This window comes from Phycodurus eques, chromosome 8 (genome assembly GCF_024500275.1).
Source record: "Phycodurus eques isolate BA_2022a chromosome 8, UOR_Pequ_1.1, whole genome shotgun sequence".
Taxonomy (NCBI): domain Eukaryota; kingdom Metazoa; phylum Chordata; class Actinopteri; order Syngnathiformes; family Syngnathidae; genus Phycodurus; species Phycodurus eques.
Genome location: NC_084532.1, coordinates 5,528,541 through 5,548,849, shown reverse-complemented (window position 1 = coordinate 5,548,849; position 20,309 = coordinate 5,528,541). Strand labels below are relative to the sequence as shown.

At 40.0% G+C, this 20,309-nt stretch overlaps 2 protein-coding genes across 4 annotated transcripts in view; one reads left to right on the top strand and one right to left on the bottom strand.

The window, feature by feature from the left end:
* Positions 1-1,490: 1,490 nt before the first annotated feature.
* depdc1a (DEP domain containing 1a) lies at positions 1,491-12,648 on the bottom strand. 3 transcript variants are annotated; one of them, XM_061683463.1, is made up of 13 exons: positions 12,457-12,648; positions 11,199-11,464; positions 10,946-11,090; positions 10,279-10,388; positions 10,063-10,193; positions 7,487-7,534; positions 7,214-7,351; positions 6,415-6,869; positions 5,919-6,165; positions 5,085-5,257; positions 3,297-3,473; positions 2,652-2,858; positions 1,491-2,446 (listed from the first exon to the last, which is right to left on the bottom strand). In XM_061683463.1, exons 1-13 carry the CDS (start codon positions 12,502-12,504, stop codon positions 2,324-2,326), a joined length of 2,268 nt encoding a protein of 755 aa, XP_061539447.1. In that variant the 5' UTR covers positions 12,505-12,648; the 3' UTR covers positions 1,491-2,323. The 3 variants fall into 3 exon arrangements, with proteins under 3 accessions (XP_061539447.1, XP_061539446.1, XP_061539448.1); XM_061683462.1 differs by having other exon boundaries at positions 5,919-6,869; XM_061683464.1 differs by lacking the exons at positions 5,919-6,165; positions 6,415-6,869.
* A 2,567-nt stretch (positions 12,649-15,215) lies between these two features.
* Positions 15,216-20,309, top strand: part of aspm (assembly factor for spindle microtubules) — a 29,620-nt gene continuing 24,526 nt past the window's right edge. The window contains exons 1-6 of the mRNA XM_061683937.1: positions 15,216-15,641; positions 16,224-16,367; positions 17,543-19,046; positions 19,537-19,629; positions 19,748-19,849; positions 20,111-20,257. Of these exons, the coding sequence (XP_061539921.1) occupies positions 15,366-15,641; positions 16,224-16,367; positions 17,543-19,046; positions 19,537-19,629; positions 19,748-19,849; positions 20,111-20,257 (2,266 nt within the window). The 5' untranslated portion in view covers positions 15,216-15,365. The remainder of the gene's footprint in view (positions 15,642-16,223; positions 16,368-17,542; positions 19,047-19,536; positions 19,630-19,747; positions 19,850-20,110; positions 20,258-20,309) is intronic.

Sequence of the window (20,309 nt, the reverse complement as noted above, 5' to 3'; positions counted from 1 at the left end):
TTATGATTGGGAAAATCCTCCTCCTCCTCCTCCTCCTCTCCCGCCTCCTTTCGTCACCCCCACTCCTCTCCTATGCATCGCCTTCCCCTCTTCTGCCCATTTGCTTTTCCTCACCATTTTTCCTTTTCTTCCACCTTTCTTCCTCCATGTGGTTTAAAGCAGAGCTGAACAAGCCACCTTTGTCTTTCAACTGTCTGGCTCACAGCTTCAAGCCGAATGCTCTGGAGGCCTCCAAAACAAGGTCTTTGTCTACCTGGAAAAAGCACACATTTAGTGTGGGCCCAGATTTCGCCTGTTTGATTGTGAGTGTGCATGTGAAAGAATGTGTTCTAATTAGTTCCAGACAGCTTGGAGAAACTCCTAAAGCATTTGAACTTTTTGCTTGTGGTTGATGCAAAGGCAGCAACACAGAGAGAATAAGAATAAATGATCCATTGCAGAAGTGGAAAGGATGAAGTCAAACAAATCCCATGAGATATTTACTGATTAACCCCAACTGGACTACATCAGTTATTGTTTTGTTTTTTTGTCAACCGTAACAGCGGCCATAAGTCAAAATTGGGTTTTACCATACTTCATTCAGTCTGTGACTCACACGAAACGACAGACATTTGAGCACATACTTCCTGCTAGTTACATACCCACAATGATTTACGCAACTCAAAAGATAAAAATAAAAAATAAAGAGTACTTAAAGAATAAATGGTAATTTCAGATTGTTTTTTTTTTTAAATCAGAGCATGCACCTCAAGTAAAATAAAAAATAATAATCGATGGGAGTCCACACACACCTGCTACTATTTCAAATTTTCAGTGCCCAGAGACCTACAACACATGCATTGGGGCCGACAGAAACATTATTTGCTTTATTTCACTAAAATGACTGTTTGCTGAATGGACTTATTGATTGTGTATGTGTGGTGTGTGTGTGTGTGAGAGAGAGAAAAAGAGAGAGTGCCATTAATAGAGGTAACGTGGAGGATATAAGAACTTCTAAAAGATGAATAGGTCTGTGAGAGCCAGAATTCTCACTGGTTGGTAGGTGTCCAAATATTTAGTTTTCACAATATACAAATGAATTGTTTAAAACCCATACAATGTTTTTTTTTTTTTTAAACATTGTCCCTCACAGTTGAAATGTGCCTTTGATGAATATTATAGAGCTTAACTTTTTAAGTGGGACAACAATCGGTGGTACATTGTATATTATCTTGTAGATGTATTTTACTGCTTTTTTACATCATGGCCAGGGGACTACAGATGAAAACTAGCCTTCTGGCTAATTCTGGCTTTTTTAACCATGTGTATTTCATGTGTTTTATGAAATTGCATTGTCCCCTTTCAAATAAACTGATTTTTTTAAAAAAAACATATACATACATAGAAAAAGTATACACACACACTTATATACATACATATACTATATATTGTAGCTACTACAAGGAAAAAAGACGATATAAATAATAGCTGAATGTGTTTATTCCCATGGAATTTGCATAGTTGTAGAGGAACATGTACAACTGTGTAGAGCCTCATAAACAGTGCATACAAGAGTCAGACACAAACATCCATTACTGTAAAATAATACTTCATGTAGGCTCAGAGCAATAAATACCATGTATCATAAAATCTGAATTTCAGGTTTTGAATTTAAGGGAAGGTTTGAATTTAAGTTTATGCTTAAGGTACCTTAGAGTCAAAAGCAAGCAGAGGCCTAATTTGTAAATTGTTATTAACTTTTCACTGAAGTTGTCTGGCTTATTATAAACCCAAGTAATCACTACCCAAAAAAACTAAAGATGCAGTACACATACACGCAGATTGCCAAAATCTAAAGCTTAAATCCTTGCCCAGTTTTGTAATAATAATTTTTTTAAAATACCAAAAACTGAATACACAATTATACAAGTGATACAGGAATTGAACATTTTAAATTAGTAAGCCTTATAAAATGTTTAGTCAAAAACAGTTCTGACAAGCAGTTACTTTTCAAGAACTTTTTCGTATTGCTCCCACTAGCATCATTCCTTTAAATTAAGAAATCGCAAATATTTTTCCCAAAAGTACAAATGATGAACACGTGCATGCACACAATACCTATGTAGAACGTTAGCATAAATGGTAAATCTGTGCAAAAAAAAAAAAAAAGTAAAATAAATACAATTGTCGACCTGCCTTCATCTCTCCCAGTTGTGCCACAAATGCACACAAAAACAACAACAACAAAAAAACAGCAATAACAGTTTCCACTGTAACAAAATCGGTTTGGTTCTGTGGGTACCAGTGTGAGTGCATTTATAGTGCAGCCAACATTACAACCATTTTAGTTCCTGATACTGAAAGCTTTGGTCTTCCTGATGAGCAGTGGAGCTTTAATCTTTGGCTTGTTGGCTTTCTCTGCGGAGGGGAACCGTCGACTGTAGATGTCAGGATACTGCTTCTGAAACTGAAGAACATCATGGTCAAACACACGGATACAAACTGTAAATGGAAAGTGGATGCAGTGGTGTGCTATGCTTAAGGTAAGTCTTGGGACAGTATTAAATGTGTTGTTGGAGCAATACCCTGTGATCTAATATAAGTTAAGAGTTTCCCATTAGGAAAAGAAATTCTGCTTTGACTGGTTCAAGTGGCAGTGTTTTTTGTTTTACCTGCTTTAACTTTTTGCGTCTGTCCTTCTCCGTCATGTTTTGGTCCGTCAAAATCATCTCCAGTAAGTCTTCCATGGCCTTCTGGGAACATGACAACTTCTGCTGCTCAAATTCAGCGCCACTAATCTGACAGCAGAAGGTATACATTGGCAGGGGAGCGTATACCGGGTTGCCACTCTCAACGTTAGCGACATCGTCTATTGGTACCTGAGGTGAAGACAAGTAGGTGGAGTTCAACCTATCCACAATCAGCATTGCACCACAGGATGAATACAATTGCAAACGGGAGAGGGGCATCTAATTTACAACAACACAAAGATCAAAACTATTCACAATATGTAAACAAATAACTGACAGTACATCGCTCACCGGTGGTTTAAAAATGGAACTTGACTGGTACTGCGGGCTTCCTCCCTCATTTGAAAAATATATGTTAGGTCAATTTAATTACAGACTCTACATTGCCCATAGGTGTGATTGGTTGTTTATCTACTATACAATATATGTTCCCTCCATTTACTTCACCTTCAGAGTTACAGCAATTGTGTTAGCATAAAAGGGAGTCTTATATTTTACTTGAATTGATGGAACGGAACCCCAATGTGTTTATATATATTTTGTGTGCTATTTTAAGAAGTACCGCACCTGTGCTGTGCGCAAGTACTGCACATGGTCATTAATGGCACCGACCAGATACTCAGGGACCGACAGGATGCGCTGCTGATGATCCATTAAAAAGGAAACCAATCTGGTAGCTAAGAGCTCATCCAACTCACACTCCTCAGCACTGGCTAGAACGCAGCCTGAAAATGTGTGGACCATCTGAAAAGGGAAGTAGAAATCACAAGACACACCGTTAATGACAATTATGAAGGGAAAAAAAAAAAAGGGATTCTATAGAGTGCAACTGCAAAATATTTACAGCACATCACTTCTTCCACATTTTGTTATGTTTACAGGCTTCTTGTTACTGTACATTTCTGGAAATGTATTAAGACACACATCTGTGTACAGTATATTGGTCCCACAGTTCATAATCAATGTCACAGCACTAATCAATCATGAAGTCAAAGGAATTAGCGGCAAAGTGAAGAACCTCCATTTATCATGGGAGTTATGTTCCAGACCCACCCGCAACACGGGAAATCAGTATTTATTAACATATTTTGTTTAATTGATAGTTTTACCCATCCCACACTTTTTAAAAACATTTACACTTTCTTCAAAATTATTACGCAAATGGTATCTCTCGGATTTTCCTAAGATTTAAATAATCATTTAAGTCATTAACCGTTATTAGAGTATAATTTGAAATGTTTCAACAAACTTATTCGATAACATGATTTAAAAAATATATAGTTGTTTGTTTTAAATACAAGTAAAAATGCACTCACTTTCATTATTATTCTCAGAATTTCAAGACATTTTATTGGTTGAAAAAAAAATTGTCATTTGCTGACTTTCCAGCATTAGGGGGACATTTTACTGAACTTGAAAGTCATCATAAATCTCTTAGGTCAATTTAAGTTAAAGCAAAGGATCCCTTATTTGACAGGATGCTATCTATAGCAATAATAATGTAATAATGTTTTCGATTAAAATAGATTTTGATTTCAGTAAATATGACTTCCTATCAGCTGCTAATTTAACAAATGACTAGTTTCAGTTTTTTTTACAACCTATAAAACATCTTGAAACTCTGTTGTAATAATTTGGAAAAGTGCATTTAAGTTTTTTATTTTTGAATAAAAATAGTTACCAGCACTTTCAGCCGTTGTACAGGACAAACAGACAAACCAACGAATACAAAATACTCTCAAGGAGCTGCTGTTGGCCGCCAACTCACAAGACAGACTAATATACCCCGGCTCATGATGTCACTCAATTGGCCACACCCCTTAAAGGCAGACATAAACACACTATAGTAGGTAATTACAGTATACTTTATAAAACCAGTTGGTTTCTTTACATTCTCTTATGTATTCATACAATAGAGTGCTATTTTAAAAAATGTGCTATTTATATATAAAAAAAAAAAAAGAAAATTGAGTTATGGTCTTGGTCAAAAAGAAAATTAAGCTCGTAAATCAAGGTACCGCTATAACGAGCAAAGGCTGTGAATATTGTACAGTACTTATTTTTACAGTATTTATTGGTGATATCGAACAAATTTGCACAAATTAAAATACTTTTTCGTGTCATTACAGAGGTCTGTGTGTAAAAAAATTGAGAGGAAAACAATTTAGTCAATTTTGGAAGAAGGCTGTACTATATAATGCAGAAAAAGTACAGCGCTGTGACTACTTTCCATATGCACTGCACTGTGAAAAATGTGTGTATCCTTTGCCATCTTTCAATTTTTTTTTTTTTTTTTGCCTTAGTCTTTAAACTAAATGTGGAAAAGTAGGTGTGTCAGTTTTCTCTCTCCCTCACCATTGTTCGGGTGCCAATGGCAGGGTGGAGGCGAGGCATATCCACGTTCTGGCTAATGCGAGACATCATCCTCATTAGGAGCTGCAACTTCCTTCGTGAGGCAGGTGGGAGGAGGAGTGTGCACAACTGCAGGGCATCAATGGCCACACGCTCACTCTGAGGCTGCAGAAGCCCTACGCGCATACACATACATAGGACGAGAAATGTCATTTGATTGCCTTGAAAGTGTCATGAATCCCAACTCAAGCAAACACGTGCAAAACCTGTCTGTGTGTTTTATCTTTTGGCATGAGCTTTTTTTGTGTTGCAGTCAGAAACTGCAAACCAGAAGAAAACAATATAACACCACATCTATAATTACTAAACGTAAATGTATGATGGATGACAGGCTGATCAACTACAACTGCAGTCAATGATGAATTGAGCAGGATGCTATTTACATATAGTATGTACTGGTAATAATGTTGAACATTTGAGGCCCAGCAAACAGACATGCGTAATTGTTTGTTACTTGGCATGTGCTTTAGTTTCTTTGTAGAACACACAACATGTTTTCTGAGCATTATGCAGTAAGAAAAGAGTTTGTGAACCACTCATTAGCTACATGTTCCTGAATGAATGCCGTGTGTTAACTTGCTCCTGGCAATTGTTGCATACACAGCCAAGTACAAACTTCTTAAAGCACTCTGGAACTTTTGACGCCTCTTTACCGTGAGATGAGTAAGAGTTTCATTCTTGAGCTACACCTGGAGCACTAGCTGTTGTTAGATGTTAGATGAGTTAGTTTGATTAGACATCCACAGAGACACAGACAGGTAGAGGGAGAGGTCTTACTGTGCTCAGATTTCGGTTCGGGGTGCTGCGTTCTGGCAGTAGGTACACAGACAGATGGTTTAAACAGTGAAGTGGGTCGAGGCAACTTAGACACATCCAGAGAGCTGAGGCAGCGACGGACAACAGCAGGCGCCGGCAGAGTCCAAAGATTAGATGTACTAGAAGCCAGTCGGGGCCCACTCGGTTCTGAGGTAGTGTCAGGTGAGTGTGCTTTGGTTGCAGGAGGTGACGAGAAACTGGCGTGAGGCTGGGAGCATGACAAGAGAGGGGGTGTAGAAACATGCAAGTGATGCTGGTCCTCTGAAGGGTTTAGATTCAGGCAGCTGGCAGCTCGGCCTTCCCACTTGGTCTCCTTAAAGGACTCTTCCTTGGTCTCTACAACTATGTCCAGACAGCTGCCCACACTCCTCGGTGGCAATGTGTGCACCCTCTGTGGGGCTGACCGTGCTGCCACTGAATCTACAGAATGCCTGGCGAAACTGTGTGGAGCACTTACAGATTGAACTGATGTTTTTGTTGACGCAGTCCTAGAGTTGCTATCTTGGCTCCTGCTGCTCGGGAAGCAGGATGCCAGGCTGTCATTGGATAAAAAGATCTGTTGCCTGGGAAGAAGGGTGGAGTCATGTAGGACTGTCTCTAATGAGCAGCTTCTAGTTTGGCGCCTTAAGGAACCAGCAGTACTGAGGCTCATGTAGCTGCCTCCTAACTGGCCATCATCTGTACTGGCGGGGGCTCCTCTCAGCACCGCCAGATGAGACTGAACCTTTCCGCCAAGCACTTCACTCATGGGAGACTCCGTCTCATCGCATGTTCCCTGTCTAAGCAGTGACAGGAGGAGACACTCTGTAGAGCGAAAAGACGTCTTGGTTGGGGGGGGCGCCGAGGGAAGATCGGGCGTCTTGCGTTTGCCACCTTGGTACGCAGTGGGCGCTGGAACATACCCACAGTACACTAGGCAGAGGCAGACAGAGGGTCGAGTGTTGCAGGCAGAAAGTCAGTGCAAGCAGACAGTAAAGGGGAAGGAGAAGCTTCAGTTAGTTCAAACTTTTACTGTACATGTAGAACCAAAGACAACAGCAGGCACATAGGAAAAGCACCAATCCTAATAACACTGTTAGCTTTTCACAGAGAAGACAGAACCAAAACCTACGTTAACAGTTAAAACGTCCACAACAAGGTATTGTACAGTGAAAAATACCATGTCAACAAAATGTTTTTCCCTTAAAAAAAAACAGAAAAAAAAAAAAACAGAAAGAAAGGTCAACGGTAAAAGCCAGTGGCCCAACAGTACCTACCAAGTACGTTGATAAATAGTTCATACAACTCATAGGTGAGTAATGGCTGTGGAAGGCTGTAGAAGTAATCGGACACAGTTTTGAAAACGTCCCTTTCAAAACCTGGATAGGACGGCTGCGCACTGTCATACTTTGGCCCTGGAAATGAACAGAAAGTTCCTCTCAGTTGAACTGTCATAAGTTGAGTTATGAGTAGTTATGTATACTTTAATGTAGTACATTATACAGAGGTTCAATTACAAGTAATTGAGGGTAAATGTTGCTGTTACTCACAATTGGCCAGGCTCTTCATAGCTGATAAAACCCAATGAGGAAGGTCATCTACAGAAACGTTGCAATTGGGTGTTACATATCACAGATATCATCTAAAATGCAAATTTCCTATTATCTGATTTGTAACCATTTCACCGATATGAAAACATACAAAAATGTCGATTTTGGCCAAGAATTGGTTTTAACCTTGAAGCATCAGGGTTAAAAACAACCAAATAATAACAATGTTGCTAATAAAGTTCATTTCACTAAACCCTGCAGAGCTGCTAGTTATCAAATGAATTAATCTGTGCATATTGGTTCTCAAAACCGTGTGCACATTTTTAAGCCTCACACAATTTCTACTTGTCGACTGTAGTTCTTCTAAGCACTGGATGGCAAAATATTTTTCACAGAATTTAACTATTGCACTGTACACCATGAGTACACACACTATGACAACATGGAACCACAGTGAACCCCCACAGACTGAAGGGATCATTTTTTTTTAAAGGGTTTTTACTGTACACAGGCAAGTCCAAATTTAGAGTTAATAATATAATACAATGTTGTACTGCAGCAACTGAGCTCTACTGGATGTGGTTTAATTAAGAGCAAGAGGTAGCGCGGATCCCCTACTACGCTCCAGAAATCGTCTTTGTTTCCACAAGGCAGAGATAATATATCTGTTTGCATGTGCTGTTGCGTCGTATGCGTTAATGTACGTGTATGTGATATGTGTTGTGCAAATTTGGGACGGACAAAGGTCCTTATCTTAAAGTAGCAGTTGTTTGTACGTTTAGAACAGGGGTCACCAACATGGTAGCACCCAAGGACCACATGAGTAGCCTGTGGACCTGTGCTAGAAATTGCTCACCAGTGATTTCCTAGAAATGTTGTCAAAGTGATCATTGCCGTCGTTTGCTAATTTTGAGAAATCATGAACATGATCAGTGTTGTCACAAAAATATCAATAATTAATAAAAAAAATTATTACCGATGTTAAAGCCAATTGGATCAAATGTTATTTCAGAAGTGTGTATTAAACTTTTAGCCCTTGGCATTCATCAGCACCCAAGAAGAGGCTCTGCTTCAAAAAGGTTGATGACCCCTGGTTTAGAATTACTGTAACATCTACGGGGCGCCTATGTTGTTTAACATATTTTAGTATTAAGCTAGTGGACTTTCGGTAGACAATATTATATGGTTTGGTGGAACATTTTTTTTTTTTTTTTTCTTTATATATGAAATGTTTGATTCTCTCTTGTTGAATGTGTCAGTGTTACAGTTGACCGGAAGTGACACCCCCCAAAAAAGAAGAAACATGCGTTGCCTCTTATTTAGAGTACTAATAGTATAGAGAACTATACAAATGAGTTCTCTTCTTTTCGTTTCCTCAAAGGGATGTTGTAGTATACGCAGGGGTGCACATAAGTGAACCTTATGGGTGGGGGGACAGTGTTGTCATTCACAAACAACTCGCTCAAACAAACCAATCTTTTGAGAGAACGTACTGAACGGAATCACTTTGTGAATTGATTTGTTCCTTTCTCAGTTTAGTTAAGCTCAGCTTCGAGCCTGTGGAGCACAAGAATGTTCACCGTACACAGCGCCACTTGCGGGCGCCGATGGTGACTGAGCGCGCTCAGGGGCTGACGAGGAGGTGGTGCCACGATGGGGTCCGTAGGGTGTAGGCGTCTGTCTTGCTTTACAGCAGCTATGACATTCCGTCAAAATATGTATTTTTGTGAAACCGGATCGTGGTGCAAAAAAGATTGGGGACAGCTGCCTTTGAAAACTGCGCCAAAGAGGTGCTGGCTTGAATGGCGCCCTGTGCAAGAAGCGTCAATGGTGCCCATTGACGCTTGGTCAATGGTGCCCATTGACCACAGTCCTGTTCTTTTGGCATAAATTAGAAATGACATGAAAACTTTCTCTTGGGATTATATAAAAAAAAATAAAAAAAATTATAATATCCATCTGTAATTACATGTATATACAGAATGCAAGGTATTAATATGTGTCTAAATGAATGTCTATTGCTACAGGTTTCTACTATGAGCAGGCTGTTTAGCAGCTGTGAACAGGCTCAGGCAAAGATTAACACAGTAAAACGTAAAAGACATGCAAAAAGCCCTAAAGGGGAACAAAACTTATGAGGTCATTAAACAAAAAAAGTTTTATTTCTTTATTTGTACAGAAAATAAGTAACGAAGAGGATTAACATCTACAAATGGACATGAGTTCATCCAGTGAGGTCGGTGGGTCATGAAAAAAGTTGCACCAAGCAACAACCTCTGGTGCTCATTTGAGAACCAGACCAAAATTATTATGTGCACCCCTGATAATACCATAGTTGCCCATTTCTTCACAGCGAGAAAGTGAGAACAGGCGCTAAGGAATACTTTAAAAAGTGTAGGTCGGAGGGCTAAAACTATTAAAGTGTTTTTATATGGTCTCTCTATATTACGGATCTTGGGTGGGTCGAGAATGCATCCCCAGCGATAAACAGGGGGTGACTGTTGATAAATTGTAATCACTGAACTTTGAGCGAATAAGTGGAAATATTAATAAACACAGGTAAAGCTAGAACCTACTGGTCTTGTCATCCAGGGTGACCACACCATGCTTGTTGACTTTATTCATATTATGGATGATGTTGTGTGGGTTTATGGAACGGTGGTCTAACACTTCATCAAGCGATGCAACACCTAGAATCTTCTGCAGGCTGAAACACAACAGAAAGGCAGTTCCTCAAGCTAATGGTCCTAGACTCGTCTTCATAAATTCAGCATTGCGACGTGTGTTTTTACTGGGTCAGGGTGGTGTCCCTCCAGATATTCAGTTCATCATCTCCAGTCAGCTCTCGTCTCTGTACTTGCGGCTCTCCTGGATCTCTCTCTTCTTCTGCTTGGCGATTTTCCTGAAACAAATACGGTAGATTTTTCAAATTATTCCCCCCCCCCCCCCACACACACACTGTCAGAGCATGTAGTTTAAATGCATGAATTAATTTTGACAAGGCGAATACACAAGGTTCCTGTTTTCTGGATTGCAACTCAAATATTGTTGTAGTAGAGTTTAAATGTACTAATTAATTCCCTACTATACCACCATACTTCAACCTGACAAAGGAGTTTTAGGGTCACATTCAAAAAGAAAATAGAGTACTGCATTAGTTACGAGAAATTGTAATAACAAAAATCTAACTAAGAGGAAGATGTGACTTTATGAGGAAAAAAGTTTTAAGTTTACAAGAATTCCCCTAATCCTCCTTTGTACAAACCTGTCAGGTCATGGGTCTCAAATAGAAAACCCTAATACTGTATTCACAAGACTATTCTATTGAACTGAATAATATCTCTACATCTTCAACCACATTTAGACTGATTAAAAAGTAACAAGAGTCAGTGCTTGTCTTGCAACATATAAATAGTTGATGCCCGGCATCAGGATAGCCTTTGTGTACAGTTAACTAACCTCTGTCTCCTGTTCATTTTTCTTCATGCTCTTAAACCTGAAGAAACCTTCTTTGTCTCGAAGTGAAGGCCTTTTCTTAATGCCTTTGGAAGCTGAGGGCACAGCTGGACATGGGATGGGCTTCAGAGGAGAGGTGGATGGAAACCTTTGAAAACAGCAAGTACATGGACAATATAATGATGACATGGCTGCAAATACAATATGTATTTTACAATCCAAAATAGAAAATGGAGTCATTTAAAATAAAGCTCGCCTGTAGAGTGTGTTGTTGTCCTCCAGTTCCTCTGTGCCCCAGCGGCCCTTCACGTCTTCTATCACATGCTTCTTCAGGAACTTCTTGAGCAGCTGGACGGTCTGCTGCCTGGTGACATCGGGGCCAAAGTTGCTGTTGCTACATAGCATTTGGTGCAGCCAGTCCACAGCAGCGACCGCCGTGAAGCAGGAACTGTAATTTCTCAAGTTCTGCCGGTGCTTCTTCAGAGGCATACCAGCCCGGAACAGCCGCGTTATCTCATTCCACTAAAACCAGACAAGACAATTCCGTACAACTACTTTCATACCAATGGTGATATACAGGATGATTGAAAAGTAACTCCCTATTTTAAAATACTTATTTATTCATATGTTGTAATATTTTTCTCAAATGTTTTTGTGTATGTTCCATGATTAAAACGAGCAAGTCTATTCCATTAAACCAACAAAGAACTTGAAGGGCGAATACGAGAAGTTACGTCTTCCATCCCACAAGAGTTCCTTGTGAAATCAGGTAATGCGGTTCCCAGGCGGCTTCAGAAACTGGTGGCTAATGCTGGCGCCCATATCGAATTTTAAATAAAACTCCATGCAATACACTTTCTTCTCATGTTCATTTCTTGTAAGAATTATAGTTCAGGAATTAATTACAAGTACTTAAAAATAGGGAGCTACTTTTCAATCACCCGGTACAATTATTATAATTACAATTTACATGTAATTTCTGAGATAATTGCATTTTTAGCTGACAGTGGAGGCTGCTTGGAAAGAAAATGTTTTTAAAAACAAATTGATACAGTAGTATTTAAGTGCGACTGTTATACAAGTTGCAACTTTTGTGTCAAATTAAAGACTTAAAAGGATTCAACCATCAATACAATTAATGGATTTTATTCATAGATGTTATGTAAGTGTATTTGTTTGTCAGAGCCAATTAACTGGTGTTAGATTTGCCGGAAGTGTGTCTTGTAAAACACATTTTCGCAAGGCCCAAGAAAGAACAAAACTCTTGAATATTCCTTAAACAGAAATGTAAGTATAGAATTTAAATAAGACTGATCTTCGAACAGGTTAAGTGTTTCTGTCAAGTTTATTGCTGTCAGAAACCTTTATTGACCACGGGAAGGTCTTCCAGGCGTTAATATGAATTCATCTTTTGTCTTTAAATACGACCTAAAATGCATTTGCTAGAAGAACTGATTTAGGAATCCTTTCACAAGGTTTCCGTGCAAACACTTAGCTTGTTAACGTGAGCTTACCAGCTTTGTGGCTCGGTACGGCCCAGGGGTGACGATATGCGAACTCATGGTTATCCCAAATTCGCAGAACCGGTCATTTCAATTCGACGACAGATAAAACGTATCCATTTCCAAGCAATTATGTTACGAGTTTGTGAGAAGAAAGCGTTGGTGAGTCTCGACAATGCTAATCTTCCCTTCTCGCCGTCTGTTCAAAATTACGAGCCAGGAGGTTCTGCAACGGGATTGGACAACGACAGAGTCACGTGCCCACATCCTGCCCGGTGACGTGTGCAACCAAAATAACTTGTAATTTAGATACTTGAATGTTTTCGAACAGCCTAATTTACACACACTACCTGTGCTCGACTTTGAATATTCCTATTTTCTGTCAAAATAAATAAAAATACAAAATGACAAGACTTAACGCGTGCTGAACCGTCACGTGACCAAACCTGGACAAGAGGTGAGCGGACTTCCAATGAATGCTGCGATAACCATAGAAATAATAAACATGTTATATACTATATACACTTAAATACTATATCTCTGGCGATAACAAGCATAAGCATTGATAGCATGATGGTCTGAAACTGAACTTTGTTTCTGTGTTCACATTCAGAACCTGGAAGACACCATGGAGTTTCATTTACACAACCAAGGGTGAAGGAGTAAGAGGGTTGGCTTGACTTAAATACATCACATATGCAAATATTTGACACAGTCTTGATTGAAGACTCTAAATTGCCCATAGGTGTGAAAGTGAATGCGAATGGTTGTTTGTTTATATGCGCCTTGCAATTGGCTGCCGTTCACATTCACACCATCACTGAGCAGGAATTGACCCCATGCTGTCTGCAATGAAGTCAGGAAAATGCACCACTACACCATCAGTGACATCTGTCAATGGTCATAAGGGAAACAGTTTAGGATTTTTGGGATGGCCCATAGTTCTGTATGGTGCATGACATTTGAAAAGATTCACCGTTTTCGGTAATTAATTGATAAACCAATGCAGTTGTGGTGTTGTGACGTACTACTGTGGCTAATTTACCTAAGATCATATCTGCCCCCACGCTGTGTTTCTCAGCACAGAGGTGGCACCTAGGCTTGGCGAAGATCCACCACTTTAAAGTGATAGCCAGGCCACACTAATTGAAACACTAAATGTGAACGGGTAAGCGGAGCTCCAGTGAGATTACTTGGATGCATAGATGAGCATTAAATAACATATATACTCATCAAATACTTGAAAGTTCATCGTATTTGACGACGTGGCGGTGGGGTATTTGTGATTGCCGTTGCGTCCAGTGCATGTACCAGATACACTGATTCGTACACTAATTGTATGAAACGATGTAATGAAGTGCTGCCGCCACAAGAGAAAAACCTTTTATTTTATTGTGTTTTTGGGCACTCACTTTTTTTCTTCTCACTTGACACTAGCCAAGCAGTAATGGAGGGCATGGTGAACAGTAGTGATGTATTGGTGGCGAACAATCCTGTTTGCGAACGCTCCCGTCATCACTTGAAAGAGCGGGGTTTGTGTTTGCCAGTCTTGCTCTTTCTCATCAACGATCTGCCTCACAGTTCTGAGGACCGGGGTTCAAATCCGGCCTCGCCTGTGGGGAGTTTACATGTTCTCCCCGTGCCTGTGTGGGTTTTCTCCGGGTACTCCGGTTTCCTCCCACATCCCAAAAACATGCATGGTCGGTTAATTGAAGACTCAAATTGCCCGTAGGTGTGAATGTTGGTGCGAACGGTTGTTTGTTTATATGTGCCCTGCGATTGGCTGGCGACCGGTTCAGAGTGTACCCCGCCTCTCGCCCGTAGATAGCTGGGATAGGCTCCAGCACGCCTGGGACCCTAGTGAGGATAAGCGGTACAGAAAATGGATGGATGGAGTTAATATGAATCCCACTGCCAAATCCACCCTAATCCTAACCTTAAATTTGTCCTAAACTGCCTCAACCCCATTCTTAAACCTAACCATAACAGAGGTCTTTTTTTTTTTTTTTTTTTTAATATAAAAATGTAATACATATTTGGAGTGGTCATGTGATCTTGTTACATTTGCGTAGCCTGCCCTTGTTGCAGCGGGGCGTGTCTTGCGAAGAACACGGTGGGATTCCTAAAAGCATCTGGACCTTCTGAATGTATAATAACCATGCCGAACATTATTATAATTGTTATTATTATTCATAAACGGTATGTAAAATGGATGGATGGATGTACCTTTGTATTCATCTTTTTATCATCTTTGTATTTATATTATATTTATTGTGTTATTATGTTTGATCTTACATACAGCACTTGGTAACAAATTATTCAACTTATGAAAAACATTGAGGCCTGCCACGTCTCGACGAGTGAAAATGCTTTTTTTTCTTTTCTCTCGTGGAAGCAGTTTGTTCAACTGCCGTCATATATATATATATATATATATATATATATATATATATATATATATATATATATATATATATATAGCTCTGCAGAGGAAAGATGAGCGATACTTAAAAATATTACCCTAAGTCGTAGAGGAAAATGTTACATGCATACCTATGTAAAGGTATTAATATATAAATAAAAAATATATGTAGTTATTATTTTTCAATCGAGTTGAGCCCGTTTTAAAATGTAGATACCTAATTGGCGGAATGCTGTTTACCCGTTTCGATTTGACAGGAAGTCGGCGACTATTGGAAGAGAAGGCGACAGCTCCTCGCTTATCATTGGCTGTCTGAACACATGGTTGAATTTAAAACTTTACCACAGCGTTGACGAAACCGTGCGTGTGCTAACGTTTTGTAGCGGCAACACTTTTGCCAACAGTCAACAGTTGTGTACATCGGGTGGTAGCTAGTTTCGCGAAGCAGCAAACGGTTACAATGTACCTCGTGTTACGGTATTGAATATTGTAACTTAAAATGTCTGGAACCGTCGCGTTACCTTTCGCTTACGGGGCGGTTATGGAATTCAGCCCAACAAGGAATGGCGACAAGGAAAACGATGTTGCTGTTTTGCGCCTGGTCCTGTTTTCGAAGGCTCCTTTTGTATCTTTTGGGACAGTGAAGATCGGCACCTCTAAATCGACCATTCTGCGCATTGAAAATCCAACCGAGGAGTCAGAGGCCGTGGTGACTGTTGACAGGATTCCATCAAGCAAAGGCTTTTCTGTGAACAGCAACACGTTCACAATTCAGGCATGTGCTCCGATTTTTCGTTCAAAAAAATTCCCGAACCCTTTCGGCATGGTTTGTAAAATTGTTTTCCCTTTTATTGGACATTTCAATAGTTACGCCTGAGCGTTCCAGTCTGGTGGCCCAAATATTTTACAAAGAACTTCTACATTTATTATGGTGGACATAACTCTAACTAAATATGTTGTATTATTAGTATGCTTATTTTTTGTGGTTGTGGTTTGCACTGCAAATTCATGGGAGGTGTTTAAAATTAACCACAAAAGAATTTTAAAATTGTGATACAGCTCCAGTATCTGAACACACGTTGGTTAAGTTGGTGTTCCTTATGTTGTGGCCTGTGGTATGTATAGTCACCGTTTATGTAGTGGTGTACTATATGTACAGTATTTTACCAGGAGGTATTGGGTCTTGCAGAGCTTACAAACCCCCCCCCCCCCAGCCTCGCGTTTTATTCTGCTGTTGCATTGCATATTCCGCATTGTCAACCAAAGTGTCATTCATGATGATGATGCTGCCAAATTCATTTGTGTTTCATGGTTTTTCAAGTGGCCTGTGATTGAATAATTAAAAATGTTCTTTTAGCCCCAGGGTTCATTTAGCCTGACGCTTACCTGGACTCCAACAGAAGAGGGTGGACTCAGAGAGCTGATTATCTTCAATGCCAATGGGGTCCTCAAGCACCAGGCTGTTTTACTGGGGAGAGCGGAAGTACCCCAACAGAGAAAGGTAATTTTAGCTGTTGAAATAAAATACACCGTTTGCATTCATTCACCATAGAGGTGCACTTCTGTGAGTTTATAGTGTAATCGCTTGGTTTGGGCATAATAATTGATTGGAGGCCTTTCACCATAGGTGTCAAACTCAAGGCCGCGGGCCAGATGCCGCCCGCCACATAATTTTATGTGGCCCGCGAAAGCAAATCATGCTCGTCAACCTGGTTTTCGCTAAAATCTGTACCCAAATTCCAAATTGTCATAATAATAATAATAATTACCAGACCGTCCTTCTACAGTAACTTCAACAATACTTGAACAATCTATTACCCTTGTATTATGATTTCATAACTATTTATCCCTCAATTTGTTGTGTAGTGGTAATAATTTGATTTGGTGATTAAACATTTATATGGTTTCACTGTTCTAATGGCCCTCTGAGGGAAATCATAACTACAATGCGGCCCGAGACAAAAATGAGTTTGACACCCCTGCTTTACACGATCAGGATTTTGATCAGTGTATCCGGTCGCGTTTGAGTTGACAAGATGAAGCCCAGTGATCGTAAAAAACGGGATGCGGTGGTATTGGAATACACAATTTTATTGCAGTAGTCTGACACAGTGCAATCGTGAAAGACCAAATTTGTCTTGTAGTCTGATCCCGGAATTACATGTTTTTTCCAAAATAACTTTATTGGTGGTCAGATATTTACAGTACTACCTCAAAAGATGTGCGACAAGGCTAAAAATTAACTAGCTTTTGCATTCAGATATACAGTACACGACGGCGTGGCGTAAATGTCTTGTGCGGAGCCGATCAATGATGTCATTGATTGGATCGGCGAATTATGACATTAAAGCCAATCAGCATAAAATGCTAATTATCGGCCGACACCGATCAGATAAAGTCTAGTTGATTGTTCGGTTATTGTTTGGGATAAATAAATTAGATCTTGAAGCAACTGGAGCGAAATGGCTAAATGTGCGACTTGGCAAAGTCAACAGAGGAACTAATTTGAGGTCTAAACAAGAACTGCTGCATCAGCTCAGGGCATTTAACAACGCAACCAAACATTTTTATGAGCTGCTTATGTCAAAAAATGTCTCTTTAAGCAATCTGTTCAGATGTTGGCCCTACAGTCACTGTATTGATGCTTAATTCTGTATTGTATTCTTGTTTGTTTAGAAGAGCTTATGGGATGCTATCAAAAACAAGAGGCGATATGAAAAAGGATCTCCCTACAGGGGAAAAAGGACAGCGCCCCAGACTAAGATGGCTGCCAATAAAACAGAACACATGTCCAGGAAGCCACAGTACAAACGGGATAAACGCCGCAGTCCTCTTTCTTCACTCAATGATGAAATAACAGGCAGAGATAAGTCTCTTGGGGAGCACAGTCCCCTTGATGGTCACCCTTTGAAATCTGAACAGCAAAACGCTTTAAATCCCGTTCGAAAACAATGGCCTTTGGTGGACCAGGAGAATGTGCTCCATGTTAAGAGCCACTCTTCTCTTGAGGTAGCCACAAAGGAGACAGAGATGAGAGGTAGTTCAGGTTCCTTGGTGGGGAAGCTTGAAAACAAAGAGCTCACTAAAATGCTTAATAAGACATTGTCACCTATTGGGACACCAGAGAGGTTAAAAAAGTTAATGCCTCATGTTCAGCCACGTTCAGAATACACATCTCCTGTGACCTCTAAGACTGTGTCCAGAGGACCAGTGGTGTCTTTGACTGATGCACTTGCACTCATTAACTCTGACATCGGCCTTATCAACAGCAGCCCTAAAGACACCAGTTCTAGTTGCGGCTTTTCTGATTCCCTGGAATTTAAAAGTGATGATCATGACTATTTCAAAGCACGCCCTGATAGCCCAGAACTGTCTGAGCCCACCGATGCCAGACTTACTTTCTTTGTCAGCAAAAAGGTTGATGTGCCCAGGGCTGAAACGATAATAGAAAGATCTAAAAAAATGCCTTTTAACTGTGCCACGGTGATAAAAAATAAAGCACCAGTGACAAATTGTGAAAGTGGACGGAAAATAAAGAAGTCAAGGCGGCGACTCATGGAGAAAACGCTGGAGTTGTCAGAGGGCAGCAGCCAGGGTGAGTCTGGACCAGGCACCCCCCACATCCCTGTAAGAGAACCAGATACAAGGACAGAGGGGTCCGAGAGAGCTGGTTCAATATGTCTCGACAGCAAAACAGTCCAAGAATTTAATGATAGACCAACACAAAGACGTGATGATGCTCAAATGCCCATCAATTCACGTGTAAGCTCTCCTCTACCCAAAACTCACTGGAGTGTCACCCTCTCAGTCGCTTCCCCACCTGCCACTATCCCTCCCATGACATTCACAATGTCCTCCCCATTACCCATGGACCAGTCTTCTCCACTTCACTGCAGCAACACATCAAACCATCACCTACCTAAACCATATCAGGAAACCGATATTCTTCCTCAGCTCGTCTCAGCCAATCTGTCCACCCAGGAGGATTTATTTCCTGTTCACATGGTGACAAAGAGCAGAAAGAGGAAGAGTGAAGAGTATTTGAGAAGTGCCATGAAGATCGACGATGGTGGAAAAATCGAGCCAGTCAAAAAGACCAAAACAGTGGCTTGGAAAAGGGAGCCCATCAAATCAACACAGGAGAGAAGTATGTCAAAGAGGCAGTCGCTCCAATCAAAAGGTAGTTTACAATCTCACGCATGACTGAATGTACTGAATGTAAACATTCAAAGAGGGGAAATACAAATTATGGACAGTGATTCGTCCATCGCTACTTTTTGATGTGCAAAGATCATTGACTGATTAAACCGGCTATGTTTGATAGGTGTACAACACCATTTTAGATTGGAATTGATTTTTTTTTTTAAAAGAGCCCATGTCACATTTGCCCACTGATACAAATATTTGTTCATTGGTACTTAGGCCAAATTTTGTAAATCAAACATCACGACTGTTACAATACCCTGGTGGGCAGTGTACAGCATGTGCAAGTCTTTTTCTAGTCTTTTAGAAATATGCTACATAGACCCCACCACCAAACACACACAATGTGGAAATATATACTGTTTTTTGACTATGATGGTTATTGAAATGGTATGTACAGAACAAAAAAAAAAATTTGTTCATTTGTGATATATATTTTAAAAAGTACACACCATCATACTTCATAGGTTCGATGCACCCAATGAAAACATCTGTAAAGACCATAAAGTCATCAGTCTCTGCTCAGAAAAAGCCAACAAGTGCCAAACTCCCCCTACGAGGTACAACATTTTGTCAAGAACAAGATCTCAAATTATTCCTTGCTACTTGTCTGATGATGCCCCTCGTTTGGCAAGGTTTATGATGACCTTAAAAGTCCTGGCATTGTTTTATCCGAAGGCGCTGTCTCGCTGAGGTCATCCAGAGCACAGAGTGTCAAGTCTGTGAAGATGGCTGCTGTAGCAAAGTCAAAGTTGGTCTTTGTCAAACCGACTCAGACAGGTATTTGGATATCCTTTTGTTTTTTTGCTTTGCTTTTCATTTGCCCACAAAACAAGTGTGCGATTATTTTTCCGTTTATATCTGGAACTGTTGGTTCTGCCATATTTCTTTATGATAATAATGGTTAACTTTTCATAGATAAGTGACAGAAAAAATATAGCTCTCGTTTTGGTTTTACTAGGACAGTTTTATTTGATCAGGTGTTTAAATTCATGATGTGACTACTTGGTCATTAAGAAACTGATATGTTGTTTCCCCTAGCCATACCCAGGCATCCACTTCCTTTTGCTGCCAAGAACATGTTCTATGATGAGAGATGGCTTGAGAAGCAGGAGAGGGGTTTCACATGGTGGCTCAACTATGTCCTGACCCCAGATGATTTTAAAGTCAACACAGAAATGACCAAAGGTGGAATCCATTGAGATATCCCTTCTTGAAAATATGAAACCTTTGTTGAATT